The sequence below is a fragment of the Ambystoma mexicanum genome, chromosome 6p, assembly GCF_040938575.1.
Source record: "Ambystoma mexicanum isolate Mex_15411 chromosome 6p, UKY_AmexF1_1, whole genome shotgun sequence".
NCBI classification, from domain to species: domain Eukaryota; kingdom Metazoa; phylum Chordata; class Amphibia; order Caudata; family Ambystomatidae; genus Ambystoma; species Ambystoma mexicanum.
This window is the reverse complement of record NC_090935.1, coordinates 891,198,908-891,225,051: the sequence shown is the minus strand read 5'-3', so window position 1 is coordinate 891,225,051 and position 26,144 is coordinate 891,198,908. Positions and strand designations below refer to the sequence as shown.

General features: G+C 48.6%; 1 protein-coding gene across 5 annotated transcripts in view; it reads left to right on the top strand.

Annotated features, from left to right (window-relative positions):
* Positions 1-26,144, top strand: part of MCC (MCC regulator of WNT signaling pathway) — a 2,118,336-nt gene that overhangs the window by 889,589 nt on the left and 1,202,603 nt on the right. The window contains exon 1 of one of the 5 annotated variants that reach the window (XM_069625512.1): positions 12,988-13,164. The exons of 3 other annotated variants lie outside the window; for them this stretch is intronic. In XM_069625512.1, coding sequence (XP_069481613.1) covers positions 13,153-13,164 — 12 coding nt within the window. In that variant the 5' untranslated portion in view covers positions 12,988-13,152. One more of the 5 variants, XM_069625510.1, reaches the window with a different exon arrangement.

Sequence of the window (26,144 nt, the reverse complement as noted above, 5' to 3'; positions counted from 1 at the left end):
CCAGAGCTAAAAGTCCCTCCCTGCAAGACCCCGGTTATCCTGCAAAAGCCCAGGCGGAGACCCTCAGGACCTTTCCAGTGGGCGGCCAGATTTGGATCTCAGCTGTTTGAGACCCCATGACCAAGATCCTACAGAAAAAATATATATAGTTAAAGCTCACATAAAACACAGTTGTTAGGATAAATGCAGGAAGGGGCACCAACAGCAGAGTCTAGCTGTCTAACCCTGCTAGGAGAACACCCTGTCCCTACAACGGGGTGCCCATCCCTAGGCAGCGTATGGTGCAGCGCCTATCTAATAGGGATAGTGTGAGAGAAAAGCTGTCCCTCTACTAACCTAATGTATGGGTGCCCCAACCTGCATTGGTACTTGTTTCGAGGGAATGAATAACTGTATCTAAAAACGAGCAACCAAAATGCCAAAGAAACTCACAACTCCCATGTCTCCTGGTGTGACAAAGCTGGGTATTAGATCACTGTCAATCACAGCTCAAATAGCTTGCAGGAGTGTTTAAATGACCGTGGGATTTTCTGTCCTTGTTTTATTCACCCATAGGCTATTTAATCAAATCTCATGTGGAGTAGTGAGTTTTGTGAACATCTAAAAAAGGGGGCATCAAGTGTGGTATTTTGATGCCTACTTAATAAAGAGTACTGTAAAAAGCTCACAACTTGTGAGTTAAAAGGTAACTGATATATTTCTTCTGGGATACCACCCCTTGTTATTGGGGATATCTGAAAGTGGTCATGGGTTCACCCATGGCCAGTGAGGTCGACCGGTTTCGAAGGGATAGAGCGATTCCAACCCATCTTCTTCAGGACCGCCTCATCAATGTAGCTGTAAGTTTATCTTCCAGCCATGCCCAGGTGTAGGGGCACAGGGTGGACTGGCTGCTCCGTCTCCTGCAAGGGAGACAAAAGACAGATGCAACATAGCAGGGTGTCAGTCTACCCAGTTACCAACCCTTACTAGAACAACAAAAGTGTGTAGGTCATAAGGGTGTCAAGGGGGATGTTTATTAGGTGCAGAGAAATCAAAGAGGGGAGGGGGCCTATCAACTAGGCTGAGCTACTAACTGTAGCATAGCTTACAAACCAAATGCTTCAAAGTATCAGGAGGGTGAGGAGGGGAACGGGGGTGTCACGGAGGAGCCCCATCTGTGCACAAGCCACCAGCACTAGCAAGGGAGAGAGGACCCACCTGAGATACTTGTAATCAGGGGGCCGGTCAGGCAGTAGGAAAAGCCTGTGTAGTTCTCCTGAATCTACAATGGAAGAAACAACAACAACCCATAACGGGGTATTAGCGCATCGTGGAAATGCTGCTGCAGCCTGTGTGCCCTGGGCACTTAAACGCTCTGACTATCGTTGTCGATGCTGTAAGCAGACCGAAGATGCAGCCATCCACTGTGGAAGGGATCGCGTCTGCAGCCACGTGCACCAGGAAAGGTACTTCCTGGCCGTGTGACGCTGTGGGCAGGGCTGGACCGCGTTAGCCAATCCAGGCCCCGTGTGGTGTGTGACTGGATTGTGACAGAATTGCGGGCACAATTAGGTCCCGGCAGGATCTACAAGCTAGTGGAAAGGAGCGGACTGGAGCGTGGAGGCGGGGGGCTGGGGAGGGCAGCTGGACAATCCCAGATGGTGACTGAAAAAGAAAAAGAAACGGGAACATATTTCCCAATACGAAGCGCAATTCCAAACCCATATTAAATTGCGTGTAACCAAGGGAATTAGAAAGTGGATAACAGTGCTGCACATGAAACCAAATATAAGCATTAATGGAACAAAGGGGACGGAATCCGCTGGATCTCAGAGTTGACGTGAGACAAATTATGAAAAAGGAAGATAAAACTATATCTGAAAATGACAGAAAGGGCTGAGTCTCAAAAAATGGGTCTAGAAAATGAGGGGGGTAGGTTGTTTAGGGTGGGGGGACCACCTTGTGAGGGCCACCGAGGCCTGGCGAACGGAACAGTGGGGTGTCCACTGATGGGAAAAATCAGATACCAATGCTATGTCAGATGGAAACACGACGGTGATGCCGAAAACAAACCCAGGTCAATGGGGCAGAGGGGGACAGATAGTGGTGTAAAAAGGTGTGATCATCGTATTACAGCATGTTCTTGCCACTGGATACACACATTTAAGCTTCTATTGCAGGTATCCAATTTAAAAATCCACTTCTGTTCCAGCCTGAAAAAAATATCATGAGATACCCCATCGTGTGGGTGGTTTCACTTTTTCTAGGATGGTCCATTTGAAGCTATCTGATGTGTGACTCTGATCTAAAAAATGGCAGACCAGGGGGGCTGTTATCTTCCCTGTCCTGATACAGGAACGATGTTCAATCATCCTGATTTTTGCTGCTCGAGCTGTCATACCTATGTAGCTTAGCCCGCAGGGGAATGTGATCATATATATGACTCCTTTGCTGTTCCAGTTGGTAAAGAGCTTCTGCACCCATGGCTTGTGCCAGCCTATCTCGATGGTGCTGGATCTACTGGTCTGTGCGCACATGGAGCATTGACCGCAAGATGAGTGTCCTGTCGGTGGATTGGAATTCCAAAAAGTAGTCTGGGTGGGTTGGTCGGATGACCGGAGACTATTGACCAATTTATCCCTCACATCCTGTCGTCTCTTGAGAGCAAAGCGGGGTTCTGGTAGGATGGATTCACCGGTATTGAGAATGGCCCAAAGTTTTTTTATTTCTCTTTTGATTTTATTCAAAAGTGGTGAATATCTGAAAATGGCCGTAATGCATGTATTATCCTCAGATTTTCTGTGCTGCTCAAGAGTGACAGATCTATGGATGTCTTCTTGATCCCCACTCAGCTTCGTGGCACTGTCTATCATTTGGAAATCCGTGGTGTGCCAGGACCAATGTGTACATAATCCCTCACACAACATTTCACTGGGTTTTCTGAAGCGTTTCAGACCACTGGCACAATGAACACTAGATCTAGCCTCGCGCAGCACTGTACAGCCCCATACATTGCACCCCTCAATAAATCCCCTGGACTGTTTTATCGTGGCTGTTCATTGGGGTAAATCCTAAATATGCCATGCTAGAAAATGGTGTACCGGAAACCCAATCAGGTGAAGCATTTCAGCAAGGAACAGCACATTGCGCTACAAGCAAGGCCACACCAATGGAGGTTTATCATGTAACAAAACGGTTAAACACCAGGTTACAGTAGATCCACAGCCATACATATGTACATGGGTTTCTTTGAAGGCACTGCAGTGAGCAAATCTGTATAAAATAAAGAGGGCCAGGGTATAGGACGAAGGCAATTTTAGTGACTCAAATTTGAGATTCAGCTACATTTAGAATAAAGTGTGAACAATGTTAAACAAGACCGGGCGGCAGTACAGTTGCCACACTTCCACTGGCCAAATCATGGCTCACTGAGTTTTTGCAACATTTTCTCAAACTGCATTGTGAATGCAGGGTCTAAAAGTACATGATCCATGTGGAGTTCTGTGTTTTAGCAAAATGACTCTGACATCAAGGTGTGGATGAGTAACTTCTTTAATCAGTTTCCAAGTGTAACATCCAGTTTCTAGAGTCATTATTCATCAGATGGTAAATTCCAGATCTCATAGACCAGCACCGGCATCCTCTCTCTCAGGCTACATCTCCAGCTCCCTCAAGAGAACAGCAGTCACACATAAACATTCTAACCCCTTGTCCTTCCCTCGTGCAAACCTGTGCAGGCTGCAGTGGCATGAAGGACTGACTGGAACAAATCAAGCGTGAGTTAACCACACAAACTGGAGAGAGCTGGTCGTGTTGAGACTTGGCCATTGAAGTTCTGGCTGGTGATCTATATTTTGCAGAGTGCATTTCTGCCAGTAATCCCTCTCTGTGCTGAAAACAAAAAGCCCCCCACCCCCTTATTCTTATTATGAAAGAGGAGTGTTTTGAGCGCTTTCTATAATGTATTTTCACCTTGTATTGCTCTGATGCACACGGGCAGTAAGTCCAATTAGCAAGGGACTATGACAAAGAGCGATCCATTGCTGGCGCTTAGGGTCTTGCGTTGGAAGTTCCAGAAGGTCGCTTGCAGATCTCAGTGTTCCAAGGAAATGATCACAATGGAGTGTTTTTCAGCCCGCTACCCCGAGCCCTGTGAGGGTTGCGGTGGGGATCAGCTGTCCCAGAACACAGGCTTACTCCAGCGGATCCAGCCCTACGTTCCATGATGCGGTTTGGCCGGCGCCAGGTGCTGTGATGCTGGAAATGCATCAGAGGGACAGGGCCTCCGTATCCTTGTCCTTTACTGCCTTTTATCATATGTTCTGGCGTGTTTTCCGCGCAGGAGTTCATATGGGACTCCTGGCGGTGCAGCTCTCTTTTGGTTTTGGTGAACAGCTCCATGGGATACCCTTATGGCACCAATGGGTGGGGGTACAAACCTGTGCCCCTAGTGTGTTTTTGGGCACCTGTGAGTGGCCCACAGAGCATGGTATGGGCTTGTGGCAGCTCTGTGCTGAATTGACTGGTGCCCCGAGCGTCCTCCATTTTGGGATTCCCAGGCCCCGTCATTGGAATTGGTAGATTCTTGATGGAGACAAGATGGCCCCCGTGGCCTCTTGCCTTCCATCGCCTGTTACCTTGATCTTCCCGAAGTCCCGGGAAGCCCTGACTCTGTCCCTTCCCCCTGACTGGCTGTTGGGTGGAAGTTCCATATATGGTAGTGTGAGGGAAGTGCTGACCAGACTGGCTGGGGCCTTCCCAATGACCGTATGTGGTGGGTACGCCTGTGGGTGGGACCTGTGTGAATGGAGTGTGTGACGAATACGCATTCTGTGTTGTGGGTTTCTAGTATCTGGTGTTTGCATTCATACCAGTTTCGGGCAGGGCTGTCTCAGTCATTGTGTCAGAGTGGAGTGTTGAATGGCTGGGTACTTGTCCCAATACACATAACTTGTTGTGAATGTCTGGAGAGAAGTGAATGGCCTGAATGCACTATGAACCTGATTGGCTGCCTGCCTGCATGAATGCCCTTCTGACCGATTGGTTGCCTGAGTGTAACCCAGCAGAATGAATGGGAGACCAACTAGTATATCTGAAGGCCTTTCACTGCTAGAATTCGTGTTCAGAAGCTGAAGAGTAACTGGAGTGAAACTGAAGCTTGACCTTGAAGCCCTGCTGGAACAGCAGAATTGCTGTTGCTCTCCTTCACAATATGAAAGCTGCTGTGTCTCCAAGGACTGACCCAGAGAGGACCTGGTAAAACGCCCTCTTACCGAGCTACGAGGGACCATCGTGCACCAGCTGATCTTTGCCAAAGCTCCCTGGTAGACAGACCTACGACAGGCTGCCGACCCGAGATGGGGACTGCCGCGGAACTCCGAGGAGAAGCACTGGACTGTTGTCTGCCACTGTCGACGACCGCTGTCGCCGACCGGAGCTGCCGTGCTCCCGTTTGCCTAAGAACTTTCGAATCGAAGGACGCTCTTGTCCGCATCGCCGCCGTCTTATCCCGCTGGAGAAGGCCAGTCCGTCGACGCGCCGAGGAGCATCCACCGGTGGGTTTCCTTCTACCAGAGGACCACAGAGACGGCGACGGCTCAACGCCCTTGCTGGGCCACAGTTCTTCAAACTCTTTGCGGCCCAGAACTATCAACACCGAGGTGCCCTGCACGCCTCTTCCTGGAAGGACGTTTACGCTTCCCCCGTCTACGAGCACAGCTAGGAACAAAGCTGCCACTTCACCGTTGTAGCTCACCCTGTTCTCCGTCGAATGTTCGACGACCCGTGACTCCTGCCTTAAAGGGAGGACACTCAAGAAGGGCCGTTGATTCCCCGACGAGGAACGCTACAACGCCAGGTACTTTGGGGTTGCAGAACTATTGGGGAGTCTCTTGTGAACAATATATGGACTGGGCTTGTATCTTTATTTTACAGGTTACCCATGTGGGGGGGGGATCTCCACACAGAACTGTGTTTAACGGTAGTGACCAGTATTTCTGCCAATTGTTCTTACCAACTGCTTTCCTCTTACCTCTATGGTTAGTTTCCTTTACGAACGGATTTGTGTGCCATTTAACCATGCAGTTGATGCACTTTAAAGAGATCTAAGAGTAATTGTGGTACCACGTAGAACTGTATATTTGCCATTATAGATAACCAAGTACAAAGTGAGTTGTTGTGATATTGTACATAACCGTGAATATTAATTATATAAAGACTGTGTTTTAACCGATACAGTAGTCAGAAATTCCTTTGTGGGTGCTTGGGAACTACCCTGTACTTAAGAACCAGCCTGCATCACCTCCTGAGAAGCTAGGCCTTGATTGCTCGACCACGTACCAATAATCGAGAATTTTGGCTGGGGTCCTCTGTGCCTCTCCTCTGCCATCTAGAGAGCAGAAGTACAGACACCCCCCTCCGGGTGCCAATTCAAAAATCCCTTTATTTAAAAAAAGGTGATGCTGTAATGTGGAAGGCTTTCTATGCTATGAAGAGTGCTTTAAATTCTATAAGGCGAAGGAATTGGGAACCAATGAAGATCGTGCAAGGTGGGCAAAACTTAATCCCAACCAACACTCAAAGCCAGCAGCCAGGGTCTCACATTATGGAGTCCTTGGAGGTGCAGGATGACCCACTCTGGTGAGCCAGTTCACATAATCCAGACTGGATAGCAGCAGGATACACTGGCGTAGCAGGGCCCCCACCACATGTCCTGGGAGGGGTCACACACACTTAAAAAAAGATTTTTTTAAAAATAAATAGTTTCTTTAAGTCAATGAAGGCAGAGTGACTACAAAAAGAAACTATTTATTTTTTAAGTCTGAGGGCTCCCCAACACCATGACATGGACGCTTCAAGACCTCCATGTCATGCAGTAGGAGGAGTCCTGTGACTTCAAAAATAGTTTTTTGAAGGCACTCTGCCTTCATAAAGGAATTATTTCTGTTACGGTTCGTTCCTTTAACAGAAATAATTTCTTTATGAATTCAGGGTGACTTCAAAAGGAAACCATTTCTTTTAAGTAATAGGGCTCCCCCCTCCACCATATGACATGGAGGCTTCAAGATCCTCTGCAGATGACTGGAACCAGCGTTCCTGGCTGCTGTAGGGAGCTGAAGGCCTCGTTCTCTGGACCAACGGATTAAAGGTAAGAAAATGTATTTTCTTTGTGTGTGTGTGTGTGTTAGTGTTATGCAATGTGCATGAATGAGTGGGTGCATGATGTATTAGTGGCTTCCTGGGTGGACCTGTGCGAGTGTATGGGTAAAGGGTGCACACTTAAATCTATGGGTGGCTGCCTGGGTGTGCCTATATGGTGAAAGGGTACACAGTTAAATGTATGGGTGGCTTCGCATGTATGGTGAATGGTGTGTGTGCTTGTGTTCAGGGGTGCAACGAAACCTTAATTTCATGGGTGGCTATCCCATCACATGTTGGGAGAGGCACTAACGTCACGGGCGGTGAGGAAGGGGCAAACTTATTTGTGGGGGGCGTCTAACTTATTTATGCATTCTAATGAGACGATTCTAGTGCAGCTTCAATGTTACAAGCAGTTAACTTTCTCCTTTGTCTGAAAGCACCCACTTATGGACTGCTGTGAGAATGAGCAGTCTCCTGTACCCTCTCTACCCTTCCAATCACTTCCCTGGCATGCAAGTACTAAACCCACATCACAGTTTCAATTGCCTAAACAATTAGCCATTTGAATGCAAGTACTAACAGTGAAATGCTGTACGTTAGTAATTGCCAGGCCTTTATTAACAGCAAAACCCACGCACAGTTTAACATCTGTGTCTTGTTCTGTCCGACAACTGCTCTGTAGTTCAGCCAGGTCAAGGCAACATAGCCCAGGGACTGGGTGGGAGAGGGCTGAAGCCCAGTCAGCTGAATGGAGTTGCGCCACTGATTGTGTTTATTTCCTTGACTCTTAGCTCTATTCTTCCTAGTCCCAGTACTTGTGTATGAGGCACTTTCCCTCATGGTAGAAGGACATGGAGGTAATGCCTCAATGAGTTATTTGCAATCTTCATTACTACTAGTCCCACTCTTCCTTGTCCCAGTACTTACCTGTGAGGCAAGCTGCCTCATACGTAAGCACTGAGACAAGGAAGAGAGATGTGGAGGTAATTTTGTGCCGAGGAGCTGTTTTTGGGGTTTGGGTCTGGGAGGGAGAGGGGATGTCTGGGTGGGGTGGGAGGGAATTCTGTAATAAATCGTAATAGTCATCCATGTCCAGGCTAAGCAGGCATGATATGTGGTATTGGTGGCTAGAGAGCCATTTTGGTACAGCCAGTCGAGTCATTTCTGTTTGGCTCAATTCTTTTTTTTTAACTGGGCATCTCGTATAAAGCAGTCCTGCTAAGAGTAATTACCTGGCTGGACTGGCATTTGAGTGCTGCCAGTCTAGTCGTATCTTACTGTGGCATTGTATATTTTTCTGGGCATCTGATAAAATAACCATTATAAGTACTATCGCTTCGAACAGCATTTTGGTGCAACCAGTCTAGGTATGTCTAAATGTGGCCTGGTATGCTTTACTGTAATATGTTCTCACGTCTCTAGACTGGTCTACATTGTGCAACCAGTTGGGCATGTTTTCTTTGTGGCATGGCATTTTTAATAGCAACAGCATTACATTAAAGCATTAATGTTCCTGTGCGCTGTTGGTGCCTTGCATGTAGTGGATTTTTGGATTGGTGTTACCCCACGAAACAATTGCAAACGCTCTTGCTTTTTAGGCATGTTTTCTCAGTGTGCTGCATAATGCATTAAAACGAATTTATATCTTTCTCCTAGTGCAGTGTGCGGCGTATCCCTGCAGCAGCACGTTTGTGCGTATTGTGCATGTGTGGTAATTTAGGCCGGCCTAGAGTGTGGCGCGACACGTGATTCTTTTGCCGAGCTGAGTCATGAGTGCCTTAGCATGTGGCATGCAGGGGGTCCCCCTAAATTGTGTGCTACGCCACCGGCAGGATAGCCTGCATATGGGAATCATTTTTGCAAAGAAAATTGAGTAGTAGGTTGCTTTTACCACTGATGCACCATACATTTCCACACCTTGCTGGATGTCACTGGCTCAGATCAGCTGGCCCCATAGCAGGTTCCCTCAGATGGCATCAGGCTGCCACCCACGAAAGCATTTTCCTGGATTAATCGCAGTGCTTCCTTCTGGGTAATTTGCACGTCTATGTACCTTGGTCCCACATCCTACCTTTGCTCTGCTTGCCTGAGGGTGCATTCCCTTTCTGCCGCTGATAGTCTTGATGAGACTGCTGCATTTTTCCAGAGAGATAAGACAGGGTAAGCATTTTAAGCTGCAAGCAATTAGCCAGGCAGAAAGGTGGCTTACCCACTCGTTCCACCACATACACACAGCACAGCATTTCTTAGTCTCGAAGAGCCGATTATCAATAGTCAATGGCTACTGCAAATGTTAAGGCCTGGGTTAGATGAACAAACACCAAAGGACTGATGGACTTGGGGTGCCTTTTGTCGACTGGCACCATACATCACTGCAACATCACTGCAAGCCTTATATTCGATGAGGGGTACTATCAGGGAGACTGTGAGCTCTACGGGAACTGCACACAGAGTCTGTCGACAGTGGTTGAATAAAAGCGAAAACAGCTAACTACTAATGGAAGGTCACTTTGAGAGCACTTCTAATCGAACTCAGAGGTGGCAGAACACCATTTATAGGGTGTTCCTGATGAACCCTGTGGTAGTTGGTGCATGAAGACAGGAATGACCACACAACAGTAATTTGGAACTCGAAATGTCAACTGGAGTGGCATGATTTAAGATAAAGCAGAAGATGGATGATTTAATGGTGCAAGTGTTGTATATCTGTAATAGCAATGTGGTTATTGTATGTAGTGTTCCCCTGATGAAACTCCAATAATAAATATTCTGAATAAGAATGAGCGAAACATGTCGGGATATTTAGGAAGTGATTGAGTGAATAAGGATTTATGAGGTTGTTTGAGAAATGCAATAACTCTTAACTAGAAGACCAACTGGAGAGCAAATCTGAAATTATTGTTTATTTTTACACTACTACTATATGTACCAGCTGTTTAATATCATGAATGTTTTATAAAACTGTGATCTGTTCAAATGAAATGACGGAGTAAACTCTTTTTTTTATTGGTAAATGAGAAATGGTTTGCTGTCTGGTATTGAAATGTATTAAGAACGGGGGTCAGCATGCTTACTGGAATGGCTTGTGATGGTCTCAGTGCAAGAGGCAATCCTTGCGTTTCTCAGATGATCCGCAACCAGGCTCGTGCGGTCTACTTGCATTCACAACTCAGAGAGGCTGGTACAATGTGTGATTGTTCAAGCTAAAAGAAGCGACAAATTGGGCACAGGACTACGTTTCAGGTGCATGTTTGTGCCCAGTTTTAAAATCGTCCAATTTGAAGGTGACCTAGGTTGGCGCGATAGTTCTGTGCTCGCCTCTTTCTGGCGACGAGAAGGAACCTTGTGTGCTCTTATGCTCAAAGTGCATTCAAGACGTGTGACATTGAATGCATGTGTGGCTCGGCAGGCGTGCACTCCTATAGGAGCATCATGTGACCTCCGATGTGGCGGACGTTCCCTTTAGTGCTATCCGGTATCTCGCCGCTGCGGCATAGCTCTCAACTCACACGCATTTGGAGGGTGTCACCCGCCTTGTAAAGGGCCGACTCACCCGCCAAGCCTCCTGCACACCCATTCATTCCAATGGGCGTCTCACCCGCCAAAAACAAAATCGGGTGATTTCACCCGCCTTTGCGTCGCAAATCGTTGAGAGCTATGGCTGCGGTCCATGCTATTGTGTTACATGAGTAAGGAAGGGACACAAATTCACGAGCCGCCGACTCTCCTGCAAATTCTGAGCTCATGTCCCACTTCCTTGGTGTGCTAGTGCAGTGGAATTCTGGGGCCTCACTGCCCCATGAGCCAAACTCTAGAAGCCCAGCTACCAAACGCGTGAGATTGTTTTGGGGTGCTGGCAGAAGAATGGGTCTCTTGCACAGCCATGTAGGCAGTGGTCGCTGGAATTTCTCCCTCTTCTGGGCAGAGGCCGTGGGTGCTGTTTCAGTTCAGCAGGAACATTCACTTTTGGCCAAATTGATTATATGCCAAAGAAAAAGATTCCCTGCTGTGTTTGTGTAAATTTGGCATAATATTTACACATCATTTGCCCAGAAAGCGAGCTTGTGGGTTCTCAGCAGTTGTCACGTTTGCAGTTCATTCAACTAAAAAGCAAACGCTTTTGGGGACCAGCAGAAAGGCTGGACTGCTTGCAGGAGCTTAGAGGTTTCGCAATGCTCTGCCTGTCGCTGACCATGGACAGGATGTGTCCATCTGCTAGGCTTGGTGCAGAGCTTGTCCACCCTGCAGATTTGCACACAACAAAGGGGGGGGGATTTTTAGTTTGTTTTTGGTGTCAAATATTTAAACTGCAGGCATAACACATCACTGGCAGTGGCTTGGAAAAACAGGGATTTCTATAAAAGCGCCCCTGGGGCAGCAGCGCGCATGCGTGTTCTAGGTGGGGGCAGGACTTGCTTACATTTATCCTGTGAAGCAATCCGAATTGGACTTCATCGATCAGGCATTTCTAGCTGGAGGCCGGATTTTTCAGCAGGCCTTGGTCGTTATTTATTGTAGCAGAACAGTCTCCTGTGCTGAAGCTCTGCTCGCATGACTGTGCTGCAGGCCGTGCACTTGCACGGCTAAGCGGCCTGGCCTTTTCATGAAGTCGCTTTTAATCATTTTGAGGCACTGTTAGAAACTAAACTGCGTGGGGAAAATATGTCCATGCACTTTGAGGCGACTTGTAGCGCTTGAAACGCCAATCAAACGGGGGCGAAATGTATTTCAAACTTTGAAATGCACTGCTTTTGCAAGAAGGTGTCTTTTTTAAAGCAATCATTTCGAAAGTGGTTGTATGTTCTATTTCCGTTGTAAATAATTGTAGAGTGAGTCTTTCTTTTAACATCAGTGCCTCCTTTGAGCCGAATGAAAGATGTGCTTTCAACTATCTCCTTCCCTCTGATGTAGGCCGTCTGCCGCGTGCCAACACCTGTGCAGAACACGGGACTGGTGGCCGTTCAGAGCGGCCTGTCCTGTTCAGAGCCATCCATCATCCGTCACACTCGCGTGAACCCCCATCAACAGCAGCCTGCCTTTCATCTTGCAAATCAAAGAAAATCCCAGGCCTGGAAAACGCCGCCCCCCTCCTGTCCACACGGTGTTCATTCTAAAGCGCGTATTCTAGAGCTGCAGTCACAGGCTGCCGAGAACACGGGGGTGGGGGCGCAGGAGGCGGAAGAGGGCAAAGCTATGGAGCAGGGTAGTGGGGTGCATTGGGCAGCTGAGGTGGTCTGCATGGGCCATGGGCTGAAAGTTGGGTTTGCTCCCACTGAGGGGGCGTGAAATATCTGGTGGAATTAACTTTATTTAGAGTTCATCACCCTTCCTTTCTTTGAGGCTAGGTGAAAAGTATGAGTTGGGAGAAACTAGGTGGGAAGCGCCCTTGTCGAGGGAGAGAGGACCTCTCGGGTATCGCTAGGCGATGTACCTAGGGCGCTCCATTCGTCTCCTTCCCCGGAAGTGGAAGGGTTAGGGGCGTTCCTCAAATCCACCGTGGGATCTAGTAGGTGGACTACATTCTGCATAGCTCTCGATTGTTTCTGCCCTGCACGTGTGCTGGAGTGACGCATGGGACATGGAAAACGGCGGGCGAATGCGCCGCGGGACGCGGCATGGCAGGCGCCGCCCCTTAGTGGGGGCTGCCGGGCCAGAGACCTGCCCCCCCCCCCCCCCCCCCCGAGCCTCAGCTTCCTGGTGGCCCACGGGGGCGAGGGGGGGAGGGGCCAATTCACGAAGGCAGGGAGGGGGGGGGTCGAGGGGGAGGGGGCCGCCCCGGAAGTGGCTGGGGGTACCGGGGATTGTTTGGGGGGGGGGACAGGAAGCCGGGGGGGAAGACCCTACAAAAGGGTAGGATCGTCGTAGGAACGATCACTTCCTCCGGCTTCCTGCCCCCCTCCCACGTGTAGCACCAGAAGTATTTGTTCGTGTTGCTGTTCCCAAGCAAGAAGAGGAAGTGTTCCAGCCAGAAGATGAAGGGTTCCGGTTTTATCGGGGTTCCAGCGGAGCAGTGATAAGGATGCAGCCAGGATGGTGCGTCGGGTAAGGAGCGGCGTAATAAGCTTGGCAAGGGCCAGTATTGGATAAAAGGTTAGTAGTACAGTCGGCTGGGTGTCGAGTTGCTGAGAGCAGGGGGTTCCAACAAGTTATTGGGGAGCATTGAACTCCCACTGTTTCCTGCTGTACGTCAGGTATGCCGGGCCAAATGGTACTAGTGTACGGGGTTGCCTTGCGACATGGGGTTAGCCAGCAGTCGGGTGACCTTGGGTGAGAGGGGCTGGCAAGGTTGGGCAGTAAGGGGACACACTAGTTTGCCGTTACCCAAGCCGGCCTGTGTTTACTAGGATAGACGTGGTTATATTGTAGGCGTATGTCTTTTTGCGCATGTCAAGGCGGATTATCAAAGGCCCAGACAGGTTTGTCATGGTGGATTGCACCGGTGCCGCGCTTCCGGGCATTCAGGGGTTAAAGTGGCCGCCGTGCTGCATAGGAAATGCTGAGAGAGGATCTGCGGTTCAGGTGCGTTTTGCAGAGTTGTACGAATTAGGTAGTATGCGTTTTGAACGTCGATTTTGTCTATTATGGTTAATGCAGATGCAGCACCCTGTTCCGCTTTTCGAACGGAACCCTCTTCCTCCGGCTTCCTGCCCCCCTCCCACGGGGGCACAAGAAGAAGCATGGTAAGTTGGCCCACAGGGGGGATCCGTACAGCGCTGCTCGGCGAGTCGGGGACAGTCTAGTCCACAATAGCGCCGAAAGCGGGTGTGTCTAGGCTCTTGTGTTATGCCACTGGCGGGAGTTTGCAATGAATGCTTTTAATCCGGGATTATAGCGAACTGCCCCTGGGGGTGGGGGGGTCTATTTGGCGGACATTCGTTTGGCAAAGAGTGGGTCGGTGGGCTATGGGGGCGTCGGGGGGGGGGCAGAGCGGGAGCGATGCAGGGACTGGGAAAGGTAGAGGGAAGAAAGAAGGCACAAAGCCTCTGATGGATAGAAGGACCTGATTGGTTTGGGGAGTGAAATCGTGGGATGCGTGGCCTCAGGGTCAGTGAGTTAGTGGTCCTGGTGACAGCGCCTTATGCGATGTGCGTTAGCCTCTGCGCTTTTCGTGACTGAATCTCGGGGGTTATAAAAAAAAAAAAAAAAAAAAAAAAAAGTTTAAAGTGCGCTGTGACCCGACCTTGTTTCTTGGGGACGGTCAGCCCACGTTCAGTTCATCAAGGGCTCTAGATGTGACTTTACCAGCCAGCATCGAAGCCCAGCCGTGTTGTCGCTTTGGCGCTGAAAACCGGCGGTAGCCTATGTCTAGGCGCTGTGTGTTTTCAGTTACGCGAACGCAGGCCCAGAGGGAAAAAGCGATTTTTCTGAGGGTGGCATGCATTTGGCTGAGAGGCTCAGGAGGGGCGGATTAGTGCCACTTTCGGGGGCTGGAAACTGTGAAGTTGCGTCTGCAGGCGCTATGTATCTGACCTTACTCGCGCGTGTCGTGCTAGGGGCTGGTCCGTTGGGCGAGGCCTGCTGCTTGATTCTGATTGCATGGCATGAAAGGTCGTGGCCCCCATAATGTATTATTTTGAATGGGGAAATGTTTTGTTATAAAGCGCTTGTGCATGGCATGAAAGGTCGTGGCCCCCATAATGGATTATATTGAATGGGGAAATGTTTGTTATAAAGCGCGTGGAGCCTGCGTTGAAACGCGTGCGGGTTATTCTTGTGTTGTCGATATCTCAGAGTTCTTGCATGTTATTGCTGCGTCGGTCCCCTGCCTCTCTGGTGAAAAGTAAACGCCGGAGACCGATTCGTGGAATATTTGCCCGGTTCAGGGTGACAAAAATGCACTTTGCACGGTTCCATGAATCAGGGGTTGTGTCGGCAGTGCAGGGTCGGTTTGGACCGGGCAAGTGTTCCATGAATTGGGACTTGGGTAATCTGGGGAAGAGGCAGGGGGTGCTAAATAGGAATCCGGGTGCATATGTTATGCCAAGACATGCATTAATGTGGTTAGAGGTATATATGTATAATGTTGGGTCTATATGTGTAATGAAGGGGATTGGATATATGTGTATGGTGAAGGGACATGCCATTACTATGTACTTCAATGAGATACGAAACGATATTGTTAGCATCTTCGGAAACATGCCCCGCGCTTCTCGGCGCTGGATATTTGGCATGTTACGATAACCCTGCTTTTCATTGTGGGTGAAAGTTTACTCCAGGGGAAACTCGTACCCCACAGTCCAGTAACCCTCTGGAATATCTTTCCTGCTGCCACTCGGGGTGTGTTTGTATACAACGAATATGGGAACGGAAAGAAATATCCATCTAGCGCCAGCCGAGTCGCATCAAGGCGCTTCCTCGCCTCAAAGGAATATTTAAAAGCGCATTTGGTTTGAGTCTCGCACTTTTGGGGGACTTGGGGGACTTGGGAATGTGGAGTGCTACTCCCCTTACTAACTTTGGGGGGACATGCGGAAAAGGGGTGTGGGGGGGCACTGCACACATGCACGGTGTCGGGCAATACGGGGATTCCTGAAAACCTGGACACGAAGTCTGTTTTAGCTCTCGGTCTGGGTGCTCTCCTGCCATAAACTCCTTTGCGAGTCTTGTAGGCGCATACGAAGCACTATACTAATAACAGGTGTTGTTATCGCCTCATAGCTGTTAAAATAAAAGACTTTCCAAAGGGGTGCTTTTGTAAATAAAGTGCGCAGCTAATGTCTTCCAATAAGAGAGCGTTGATGGGCAGCCGGGCACGAATTCAATGCCGACAGTGGGTTTACGGGCGTAAGGTGCACCGGCTAGTCGTGATTGCAATCAGGGAGCGGGCCAAGGGTCCGCAGGCGGTCAGGAGGTCAGGTACAGGCCCTGATCTGCCCGGTGGGACAACCCGCCCCAGCAATGGTTGGAAAGCACGTGGCGGGGTAATTTACATGCGTTTCCCGGGTAGGTTGGAACGGGGGTGAAAATGCGGCACATTAGTGGCTGCGTTTTCTAGCAAGTCAACAACGGCGCAGCTTAGACTAGCAGTCTGGTAGCCTAGTGGTCAATGTCAGCACCCCTCCATCCAGCAGTCTTGAGTTCAAATCCCGCTGAGGGAGGACAGATCTTTTTAAAGCTAGAATCACCAGGTTTTCGGCAGGTCAGATAGCTCTGCATGTTACTGTGCCTAAGTTGGTGTCGTTGAAGAATGGAGGTGGCATCGGGAGCACGTAACTTCCACCCTCAGCACGGGATTTAAGATTCTGTCGTGCACCGGGGTTGTTTGAGTAGTACGGATGGCACACTAGTGTGCGCAGGGGTTGCTCTGCAGGGAGACGTTTCTAGTAAGGAGCCACGTTTCCAGGGGACCGCTATGGGTTATGACATGGGCCGGTAAGTATCAGCAATTGATCCCGTGCGGGTCTCGGATCCCCACGTGGCGAACAGGGGAGTTATAGAAGTGACCAGCCCATACGCCAGCCTTCCCCAAAGCGCTTGGAAGTTGGGGCGTGAATATAAAACCATTAGGGGTTTTTCGTGGGCATAGTGCTTTTCACCATTCGGGCGCTTGGCACAGGCATGATGTTCAGAAGTGTGTGGCGTATAAGTACGGGCGTGTCAGGATGTGCATCTCGATACTCACCTCGAGTATGGGCAACCGTTTGGAATTTACATGTGCTAATATAGCCACTGCGCTGCGCAATGTTGTTAAGGAATATAAGCTTCAGCAGAGCTTGCACGGCGGGTTGGTTTGTAGCATCATTTTCTAGGTTACATGCCCTCCCCAGCCCACTTCTATGGTGCGGTTAGGTATGCGAAGGCGCGTGGGTGTCCAGCGCGAGGGAGGGCCCGGCTTGGATTATACGGATCCTCTCATCCAGGCAAGCAGTTTGGATGTAACTGGGGGTGTGACAGTGTATTTTAAAATAAAGGGGCAGTCTGCTTGGGGCAACGATTAAACGGATGTTTGGATACTGCTTAAGAATCCCGGTAGGGCTAGTGGGAACGGAACCCCCACTGGAGCAGGGTAAATAAAGGCATGATTACTAGGTGCGCAGGCATAAATGATGAATAATGGAAACAGTCACAGCAGTATGCAGGTTGGTTCATGTCGTACCAATTGCGGGGGGGGGATATGGCACGTAATATGCGCTCTGTAAAGCACTGTTACTACTTCTTTCGTACACTTTAACCACCGGAGGGGATATAAAAAGGGCAGCATCCACTCTCGTTAAAGGGGTCAAACACCAGTGTGGGGCCAGTCAATGTTTCAGGTGGATATTACGTTGGAGTTTAAGGGAAAAAGCGCAATGCGGAGGAGGGAGTTCAACAAGGGGACTGTCCACAAGGGGGGGGTGTGTTAAGGGGGGGCCGATTCCTCACTGTGCGTCCCCCCTCCCACAAACATTGACACGCTAGGGTATGTGTAACTTTCTCATTCCTACCAATCGGTCTCCTCTATCCATACTCAAACATGTCTGCATTCGGCGAGCACTGGCCACGATGGCTCGGGTGAGGGTAGGAGATGCAGGAAGGAAAAAATGGGGGAACTCTCTGCCGCCGGCAGCCCGCAGAGAGTCTTGGAGGAGTTACATTGCGATCCCTGTAGCAAAGCGCTGTCAGGCCCATAGGGGAATGCACAGCCAACAGATTAGACCTTACGGCGCCCCAGGAGTACTAGACTCAGGGGAGGCCCTGGGAAAAGGGGAGGGAGATAGGGGTCTTGGAAACTATTCCGAACCCAAAAGAGAGGGCCGGGGGGGGATCAAAAGAACGAAGCTCAAAATACAACAAAGGTATACAAGGGGAAGCCCCCCGGGGGGAAGGAATTGGGGGATGAGGGTCTCGAGTAGAGGCTGTGTTAGAGAAGAAGTTGGGACTGTGAGTCTCAGTAGTATGGGACACTAAGACATATGGACATCGCAGGACGATGACTTTTTAGGCAGGGAGAAAGTGGTGGTGGGTCGGCACCGGAGGGCGGGGCCGGCCCGGTGTATGTATGTGATGTGGGGACACTGTCGGTGGTGTCTGTATAGGAACTTGCCAGGCGCCAAGGTGCGGCCTGCGTTAGATAGAAGGGGAACTGGGGGACGCAGAAAGGGGAGGGGGCGGGCAGAGCTGCAGTTTGGGTCAATGGACCAAAGTTAAGAGGAGAAACAAACAATATGGATGGGGGCAAGCGGCAATCAACGACAGATGAACACGGGGTAGAGAGAAGATAGACAGGGCCGGGGTACCCCAGAGGCGACTGCACGACGCCGACGGGGAGGGGGTGGGGGGCGACCCTAGGTAACCTCACACGGAGTAGAAGAACCTGTGGTGTGGTGAATTACGGATCACATGTAAGATAACTCCAAGACTTTATGCAAAATAAAGCTGCCGTGGCATTAACATTTCCAATTGTACAACTTGTCTCCGCCTATTATTGAGCGCACAGGGAATGTGAAGGAGGGTAGGCCGGCACGGGAGAGAGGGTGGGGGGCGGGACCGGGGAGGGGCGGCTGGGGGGAGGTGCCGGCCTACACAATACCGGGGCTACTGGTGGGTTGGGTGGTGGGCGTGCAGTGGGGGGAGGTGAATGGCGTTAGGATGCCCCCGCTACGGCGGGCGAATGCGCCGCGGGACGCGGCATGGCAGGCGCCGCCCCTTAGTGGGGGCTGCCGGGCCAGAGACCTGCCCCCCCCCCCCCCCCCCCGAGCCTCAGCTTCCTGGTGGCCCACGGGGGCGAGGGGGGGAGGGGCCAATTCACGAAGGCAGGGAGGGGGGGGTCGAGGGGGAGGGGGCCGCCCCGGAAGTGGCTGGGGGTACCGGGGATTGTTTGGGGGGGGGGACAGGAAGCCGGGGGGGAAGACCCTACAAAAGGGTAGGATCGTCGTAGGAACGATCACTTCCTCCGGCTTCCTGCCCCCCTCCCACGTGTAGCACCAGAAGTATTTTCCCACCCGCCCTCCCTTTATGAAGAAATGTGTTGTAATGAATCTGCTTCCTTTTCAGGTCGCCCGGCGGAGTTACATTGCGATCCCTGTAGCAAAGCGCTGTCAGGCCCATAGGGGAATGCACAGCCAACAGATTAGACCTTACGGCGCCCCAGGAGTACTAGACTCAGGGGAGGCCCTGGGAAAAGGGGAGGGAGATAGGGGTCTTGGAAACTATTCCGAACCCAAAAGAGAGGGCCGGGGGGGGATCAAAAGAACGAAGCTCAAAATACAACAAAGGTATACAAGGGGAAGCCCCCCGGGGGGAAGGAATTGGGGGATGAGGGTCTCGAGTAGAGGCTGTGTTAGAGAAGAAGTTGGGACTGTGAGTCTCAGTAGTATGGGACACTAAGACATATGGACATCGCAGGACGATGACTTTTTAGGCAGGGAGAAAGTGGTGGTGGGTCGGCACCGGAGGGCGGGGCCGGCCCGGTGTATGTATGTGATGTGGGGACACTGTCGGTGGTGTCTGTATAGGAACTTGCCAGGCGCCAAGGTGCGGCCTGCGTTAGATAGAAGGGGAACTGGGGGACGCAGAAAGGGGAGGGGGCGGGCAGAGCTGCAGTTTGGGTCAATGGACCAAAGTTAAGAGGAGAAACAAACAATATGGATGGGGGCAAGCGGCAATCAACGACAGATGAACACGGGGTAGAGAGAAGATAGACAGGGCCGGGGTACCCCAGAGGCGACTGCACGACGCCGACGGGGAGGGGGTGGGGGGCGACCCTAGGTAACCTCACACGGAGTAGAAGAACCTGTGGTGTGGTGAATTACGGATCACATGTAAGATAACTCCAAGACTTTATGCAAAATAAAGCTGCCGTGGCATTAACATTTCCAATTGTACAACTTGTCTCCGCCTATTATTGAGCGCACAGGGAATGTGAAGGAGGGTAGGCCGGCACGGGAGAGAGGGTGGGGGGCGGGACCGGGGAGGGGCGGCTGGGGGGAGGTGCCGGCCTACACAATACCGGGGCTACTGGTGGGTTGGGTGGTGGGCGTGCAGTGGGGGGAGGTGAATGGCGTTAGGATGCCCCCGCTAAGGGGATTGCCTTCCCCATGAGGAACCTCTGCAGAGCACGAGTACACCCCTGCCTAGCATGCCAATGAGCGGAACCCACCCTGGCCGCTCAGAGGCCATGCTCTGCAGTCGTCGCTGGCCCCTTCATTCTAAAGGAATCCGCGGTCACCTTCTCGCTTGCGCTAGGGGGAGGAGGAAGCTATGTAAAGGGCGTTCCCCAGTGGGATCCTTGGTTTGCATCATCGTTCTGTGTTGCATGTATAAGGGACTTGGTTTCTGAGATCTAGATTTCCGTGGCGCGTCGTCTGTGCCACCCTGCATCAGAAGCATGGTCTTGTAGAGGGTCACCTCCTAGCAGTACCTGCCTAAATGTTCATTGCAAGCTAGCGGGAGATCACGCAGGCAGGGGTGGACTGGCCTTTAGGGAACTCTGGAGATTTCCCGGTGGGCCTCTGTACCCTGGGCCTCTTTTCTGAGGTATTTCCAAATTTTCTCATAGGAAAATCATTGGGCTTGCTGAAAATGTGTCATATAGGGCCACTTTGAACTTTATTTCCAGGGCCTCTTTCGGTCCCCAGTAATTATTTCCAGGGCCTCTTTTAGTTCCCAGTCCAGCCCTGCAAGCAGGTGCGGCAGCTCTAGAAAAGGCAGCCCCATGGGCCACACTCTAGAAGCCCAGCTGCCTGGCCGCGCCATCCCATGAAGCGCTTGCCGCTGCTTTGACACTATGTAGCGCCCAGACACACACCTTTAGCACTTTGCCATCTAGCCCATTTGAAATGTTAGTGTTACTGAAGACTTTTGGGGAAAACACCTTCCAAAGGGGTGTGTATTGGGTTTTATTTTCAGCGATGGCAAAAGCGGGTTAAACACCCTTTAGAAATGTTATTGCTGCTTTAGGTCAGAGTTCCCACACCACAGCAGTCTTATTTACAGGGTTCGTAATTGAGGGGAGCTGGGAGCTATTTAGCTTTTGCTTGTAGCCTAGAAGAGCCTGGTTAGCTTGACACCAGGAGCTACTTTTTTCTTCCCCAGCCCACTGATGCTGAACAAACACATATGTGAATGTAACTGTGTGCATTTGGGACAATCTATAAGTAAACTTTAGGACACATCTATACAGTATTTAAAGTATAAAGTATCATGAATAATGGACAAAATGGTATACTTCCGTCTTACGTTGAAGTTAGATTTGCAAAACGCTATGTACTAGCTGCTCGTTCCCCCCAGTTGTAGCTCCTGGTTAATGCTGGATATCCAGGAGCTGCTTTTAGATTACCCAATCTTGATTTCGATAATTCTATTCATATATTTAGTTTTACATTTGTAGGAGCGCACATAGCCCTTGGGCATCTAGGTGGTAGTGTATAGGCATGGTGCATTCCGTACATTAGGGTGATATAGTTTTAGTTAGTTGAAAGGGTGTGTCTTGAGATTCTTTCTGAACAGATGGGATGGTTCAGATCGCAGGGGAAGGGGCAGATTGTTCCAAAAATTAGCTGCCCCAACTGGGAAGCTTGAACCACGGCTCTTTTGCGTCTGAATCTTGGCCTGCCAAGGCAGTGGCTGTGGGTGGATCTCAGTGGTCTGGACGTTGTGTGAATGGCGAGTTTCCTGGCTAAGTATATCGGGGCATTGTTAGACAGGCATCGGTGAGCGATTTTGAATTGAATTCTTTCTCTGACCTGGAGCCATTGGACACATCTGCTAGCATCCGAGATGTGGCCATGCTTTTTCAGGTCCAAAGCACACAGAGGGCACAGTGGTGCTGGAACAACTTTCGGTGTGACCCGGGGGTGCTGGCCATTTACATCGCATCACACAAATTATTTGTGTGTGAATGGTCCTGGTTCCTATCAAAGGAACATGTGTGTGGGGTGGGGAATTGAGCTCAATACATTTTTTAAAACTATTTGTACAAGTTATGCATTTGATGCACATTTTACCTACCGTATAGACAAAACATGGCGTGCTAAGAACTGGTCCTTTTTTTAGACCAGTTAATTGCTGAAATGGCCTCTTAAGAGCTCAATGTGGTTCCAGGATGTCTCTTGGAAGAGTCCGCCCCCAGAGGGTTTGAGCAATCTGATCCATATCTATGCAATGCAGAGGCGGAGGTGTGATTCACAGTGAATCCGGTCTCACTATGCACACAAGAACATGGCAAACACCTGCAACCCTCCGTTATGCCTCTTAGTGTAATTGCATTGATTGCACCATGGTGTTTTCACATGCAGAAAATCTGGGCATAATCCATACATTCACAAAGCACATAACCGGTTCAAAAAGCCACTAGCACATTGGTAGCTTTCCTTTGATATAAAGAGCCAATGTTTTAAGATGTTGCTTAAAATACCATTAACTCTCTGAGGTAAAAGCTGATGCTACAACAGAGCAGTGTTAAGGATTCCACTTTGCACATCCACCACAGTAAATGCCATGAATCTTGTTAATGATGTAGGATCATTAACCAGTCGATGAAATTGTATTGTGGCTTAACCTGTGAACTTCCCTTTCATGGTTCTGATCAAGGCTAAATGGTGTGTTGTGATGGGCATGTCTAGTAAAGGCAGAGACTTGGCATTTGATGTCAAAAAAGAAAAGTAACACGGAAAATGTATCCCGCATTGCTTTTTTAAATTTTGTATTTGTAATTTGGTTTACAAAACCATTGCACATTAAGAACACATTTAAAACATTAATTAATTTTAAAAAGAGTTCATCTCATGATAAAATGAACATTACAATTTCATAATGACAATTATGAAGCCGGTCTGATAGCACAGAGAGTAGAGCACTGGCTTTGACATCTGTGCAGAGCCTTCTGACGCAGGTTCGAATTCTGGCAGGGCCAAACTCAGCCTTTCATCCTTCCGAGGTCGATGAATGAGCACCACACATCGTGGGTAATAATAAGCAGCGCTCAGGTACCTGAGGGTTCATAGCGCTTTATAAATGCTTAAAAAAAAAAAGATAGAATGAAACGAGGGGCATATAGCCATACTTGTAGCCTTGTAGGTATGTCTCTCCTAGCATGCTGTATGATAAGTGTACAAGTGGAATAATAAGGGAGTTATGCCTACTCACTAATAGGCAACATCACAATATTTCCTCCTGGTTGATTTTAATACCAGAGACATATTTGCCTAACCATTGATTTCTTACTAAGGTAGTCTCTAGCCAGTCCAGAAAGGGATGTTTCAAAGTTTCTTTTTCATGCTTTCAAAGCCTACATCAAGGTTGAATACCTCTGCAGGGACCCATTATATCCAAAGCACATAGATTCTGATTTCATGTTCTGAGATGGGTCAACCATATCCTACGTTGAGGGAAAATCAACAAATAATGATCATATAACTTGCACTCCTGCGGTTTATCATGATTATTTGCCCACTCCCATAATGTTAGTTCATGTTTCGTCTTGTTTGGGTCGAAGATCAGCTCTTCGAGGTTTGAAACTATTGAGCCCAGCATTGCCAGGCAGTCCCTTGTACATATATGTTAGAATTGGCGCAGCAGTGTCTGCCCGGCAAACTGCATGCACATTTGAATACAATGATTTCTTTTGTGACGGTTTCAGGATCTTAAGAAATATCAGCCTCTTAAAACAGATGAGGGAATCAAGTGATTGCAGACCTAACTCAATGCGAATTCGAGATTTCACAAGGCATTGGGGGAGGCATAGAGTTCTCCATAAATAACCCTCTACTATATCAAGATAGGTCTTAGTCATGAAGATTAAGGATCGCAAATCCATATAAGAGGGCTGGGATGATTTTCCCCCTATAACATTTAAATAGGGGTTTGAGCGTGAAGACTATTAATGTAAAGCTTTCTCATTTGGGCGACCAAATGTACTAGCTTAGCTTTCAACTGTTCCAAAATAGTCTTAGACTTACTTTTCGAGTATAGTGGGAAACACCAGATGGACAATATGATCTGTAATATCTTGGAAGCTGTTATTTCTGTACCATTTGCATTAAGCATTTATCTTATCTATTTTACAGATTATTACAGATGACTTTTGGGTATTAATCTTCAAACATTGCTATTCATATAATTCTTTAATGCTAGTACAGATCGTTGTAATCTTATAGGTGTTGAATCAAAGATCATTGTGTCATCAGCAAAGACTAATGATCGTACAATTAGGTGATACATTCTCAGCGGGAATGATCTCACCATCTCAAAACAACCAGAATATCTGCTGAAAATAGATTAAAGAAGCAGGGGACCAACATGCATTGCTGCCTCCACCCTACAGAAGTATGGATTTTCTTTGTAACAGTTCTGGACATATTTAGGCGAACCGGAACGGCTGTATCCTTATGAAGTAGGACCAGGATGATTAGAAGCCCTTCAGGAACCCCCCAGTTGTACAATTTGTTCCAAATAGGGTTCCATCAACCGAATCTGTCTGTACTTTTTGAGAAAAAAGTACATCACTCTTAGTAAAGACACAGGATACCAAAAAGAAACAACTGCACTACGCCGTAACATAGCCTTATTGACTGAAGGCGTGGTCATTTTCACTGGATAATGACTCCCCACCTGCCCCAGTCTCTAGGTTGGGGACGAATCATTAACCCAAGTGATAATGACCCCTGCCTCTGCCTAGAAGGCTAGCAGCACATGGTGAGACTGGCAGTACATTGCTTGGAGTTTTGGTGGTGAATGGTGGAGTAAAAAACATTAGCTTAATAGTAAGTAAAGTAAATAGAACTGTGCTACACAATTAAATGTGGTTTTATTTTGCATTATTTGAATGACAAGGTTGTCTTCATACGTTAAGCATTTTATTTGCAAACGTGGTCAAACTCGAGTTGATTTAGCATGAGCATGCATTAAGTGCCATGGATGTTTTACCTTACTCTGTGGTGTGTCAAATGGGATGTTGAAGCAAAAAAGCTCCCCCCAGAGAGGACATGTCTTGTTGAAAGATAGCGTGTCTAGAAATTGTATCGTTTTCCTCTCTGCTTTCAAAGTCATAATGCTCAAAATGCTGTCAATACCAGTTGACTGCATCCTGAACATTCTGATTGGCTAAGAGGAGGTAAATAATGATCTCTGTATGCTAATACAAGTCATATTTCTTAAATATCTATACGGATGAGCCATCATCATGCAAATGCAGGCATGGCAGATGTTGTGAAATGTGTGTTGTGTACACCGTACAGTGTTCACCCTACATGCTCAGGCTGGCTAGAGCAAGTTCATACTCCATGGTAGTTAACTCTGTAGTCTTTATGCTAAGACTTGCATGGTGTATTCTTAAAAGTAAAACAGCTCTCCTAAAAAGGTATGGTGTCTTAAATATATAGCAGCCACTGTAAGTGGTGCATGTACAGCCCATGGAAACTATAGCAGTCATGCTGAAAAATGCAGATTCTGTCTATTCAAGAGAAAAAAACAGCCACCTTTAAAAGCAGAGTATATTCTTATGAAAAGTATCATGTGTTGCTACAAATGGTGTACTGTCTAAAATATGTAATGGTGACTGTCTTGGTGATTTCAACTTGAGATAGAATCCCACCAACCAAACATGCACATAAAAGCCCATATGTATATTTGAAGGGAGGTACGCCAAATATATCTCTGTTTGGAAGCCATTTATTGATTTTGCAGAGACGTTTCCTGCAATAGTTTTCGATCCTCCTCTGATGTCAGTTTTCATTATTGTAAAGTTATTTTATTTTTGGGGTATTGAATGGATCGATTCAGATGATGGGGCGGATAGTTGGGACTTGTCTTTGCTATGTACCTTATTTGTATCACATGGAACTTTGTCACCTGGAATCTTTAAACTGTGCTTGCTTCTCATGTGTTTCTTTTGATGTACCCACAGTATGTTAAATAAACGATTTTGGAGAAAAAAAGCCCATATGTTTCAGCTTACTTGGTTGAAACATTCCACATCTGCTTGTCTAAAACAGCATTTCCAGGTGAAAACAAAAGCAGAATGTGATGCGTTGGTTACTGGTAGGGGGAAACAAAAAGTAGGTAAGGGTTATGGAGTGGCATATCCTGCCAGCATGTGTTGTACA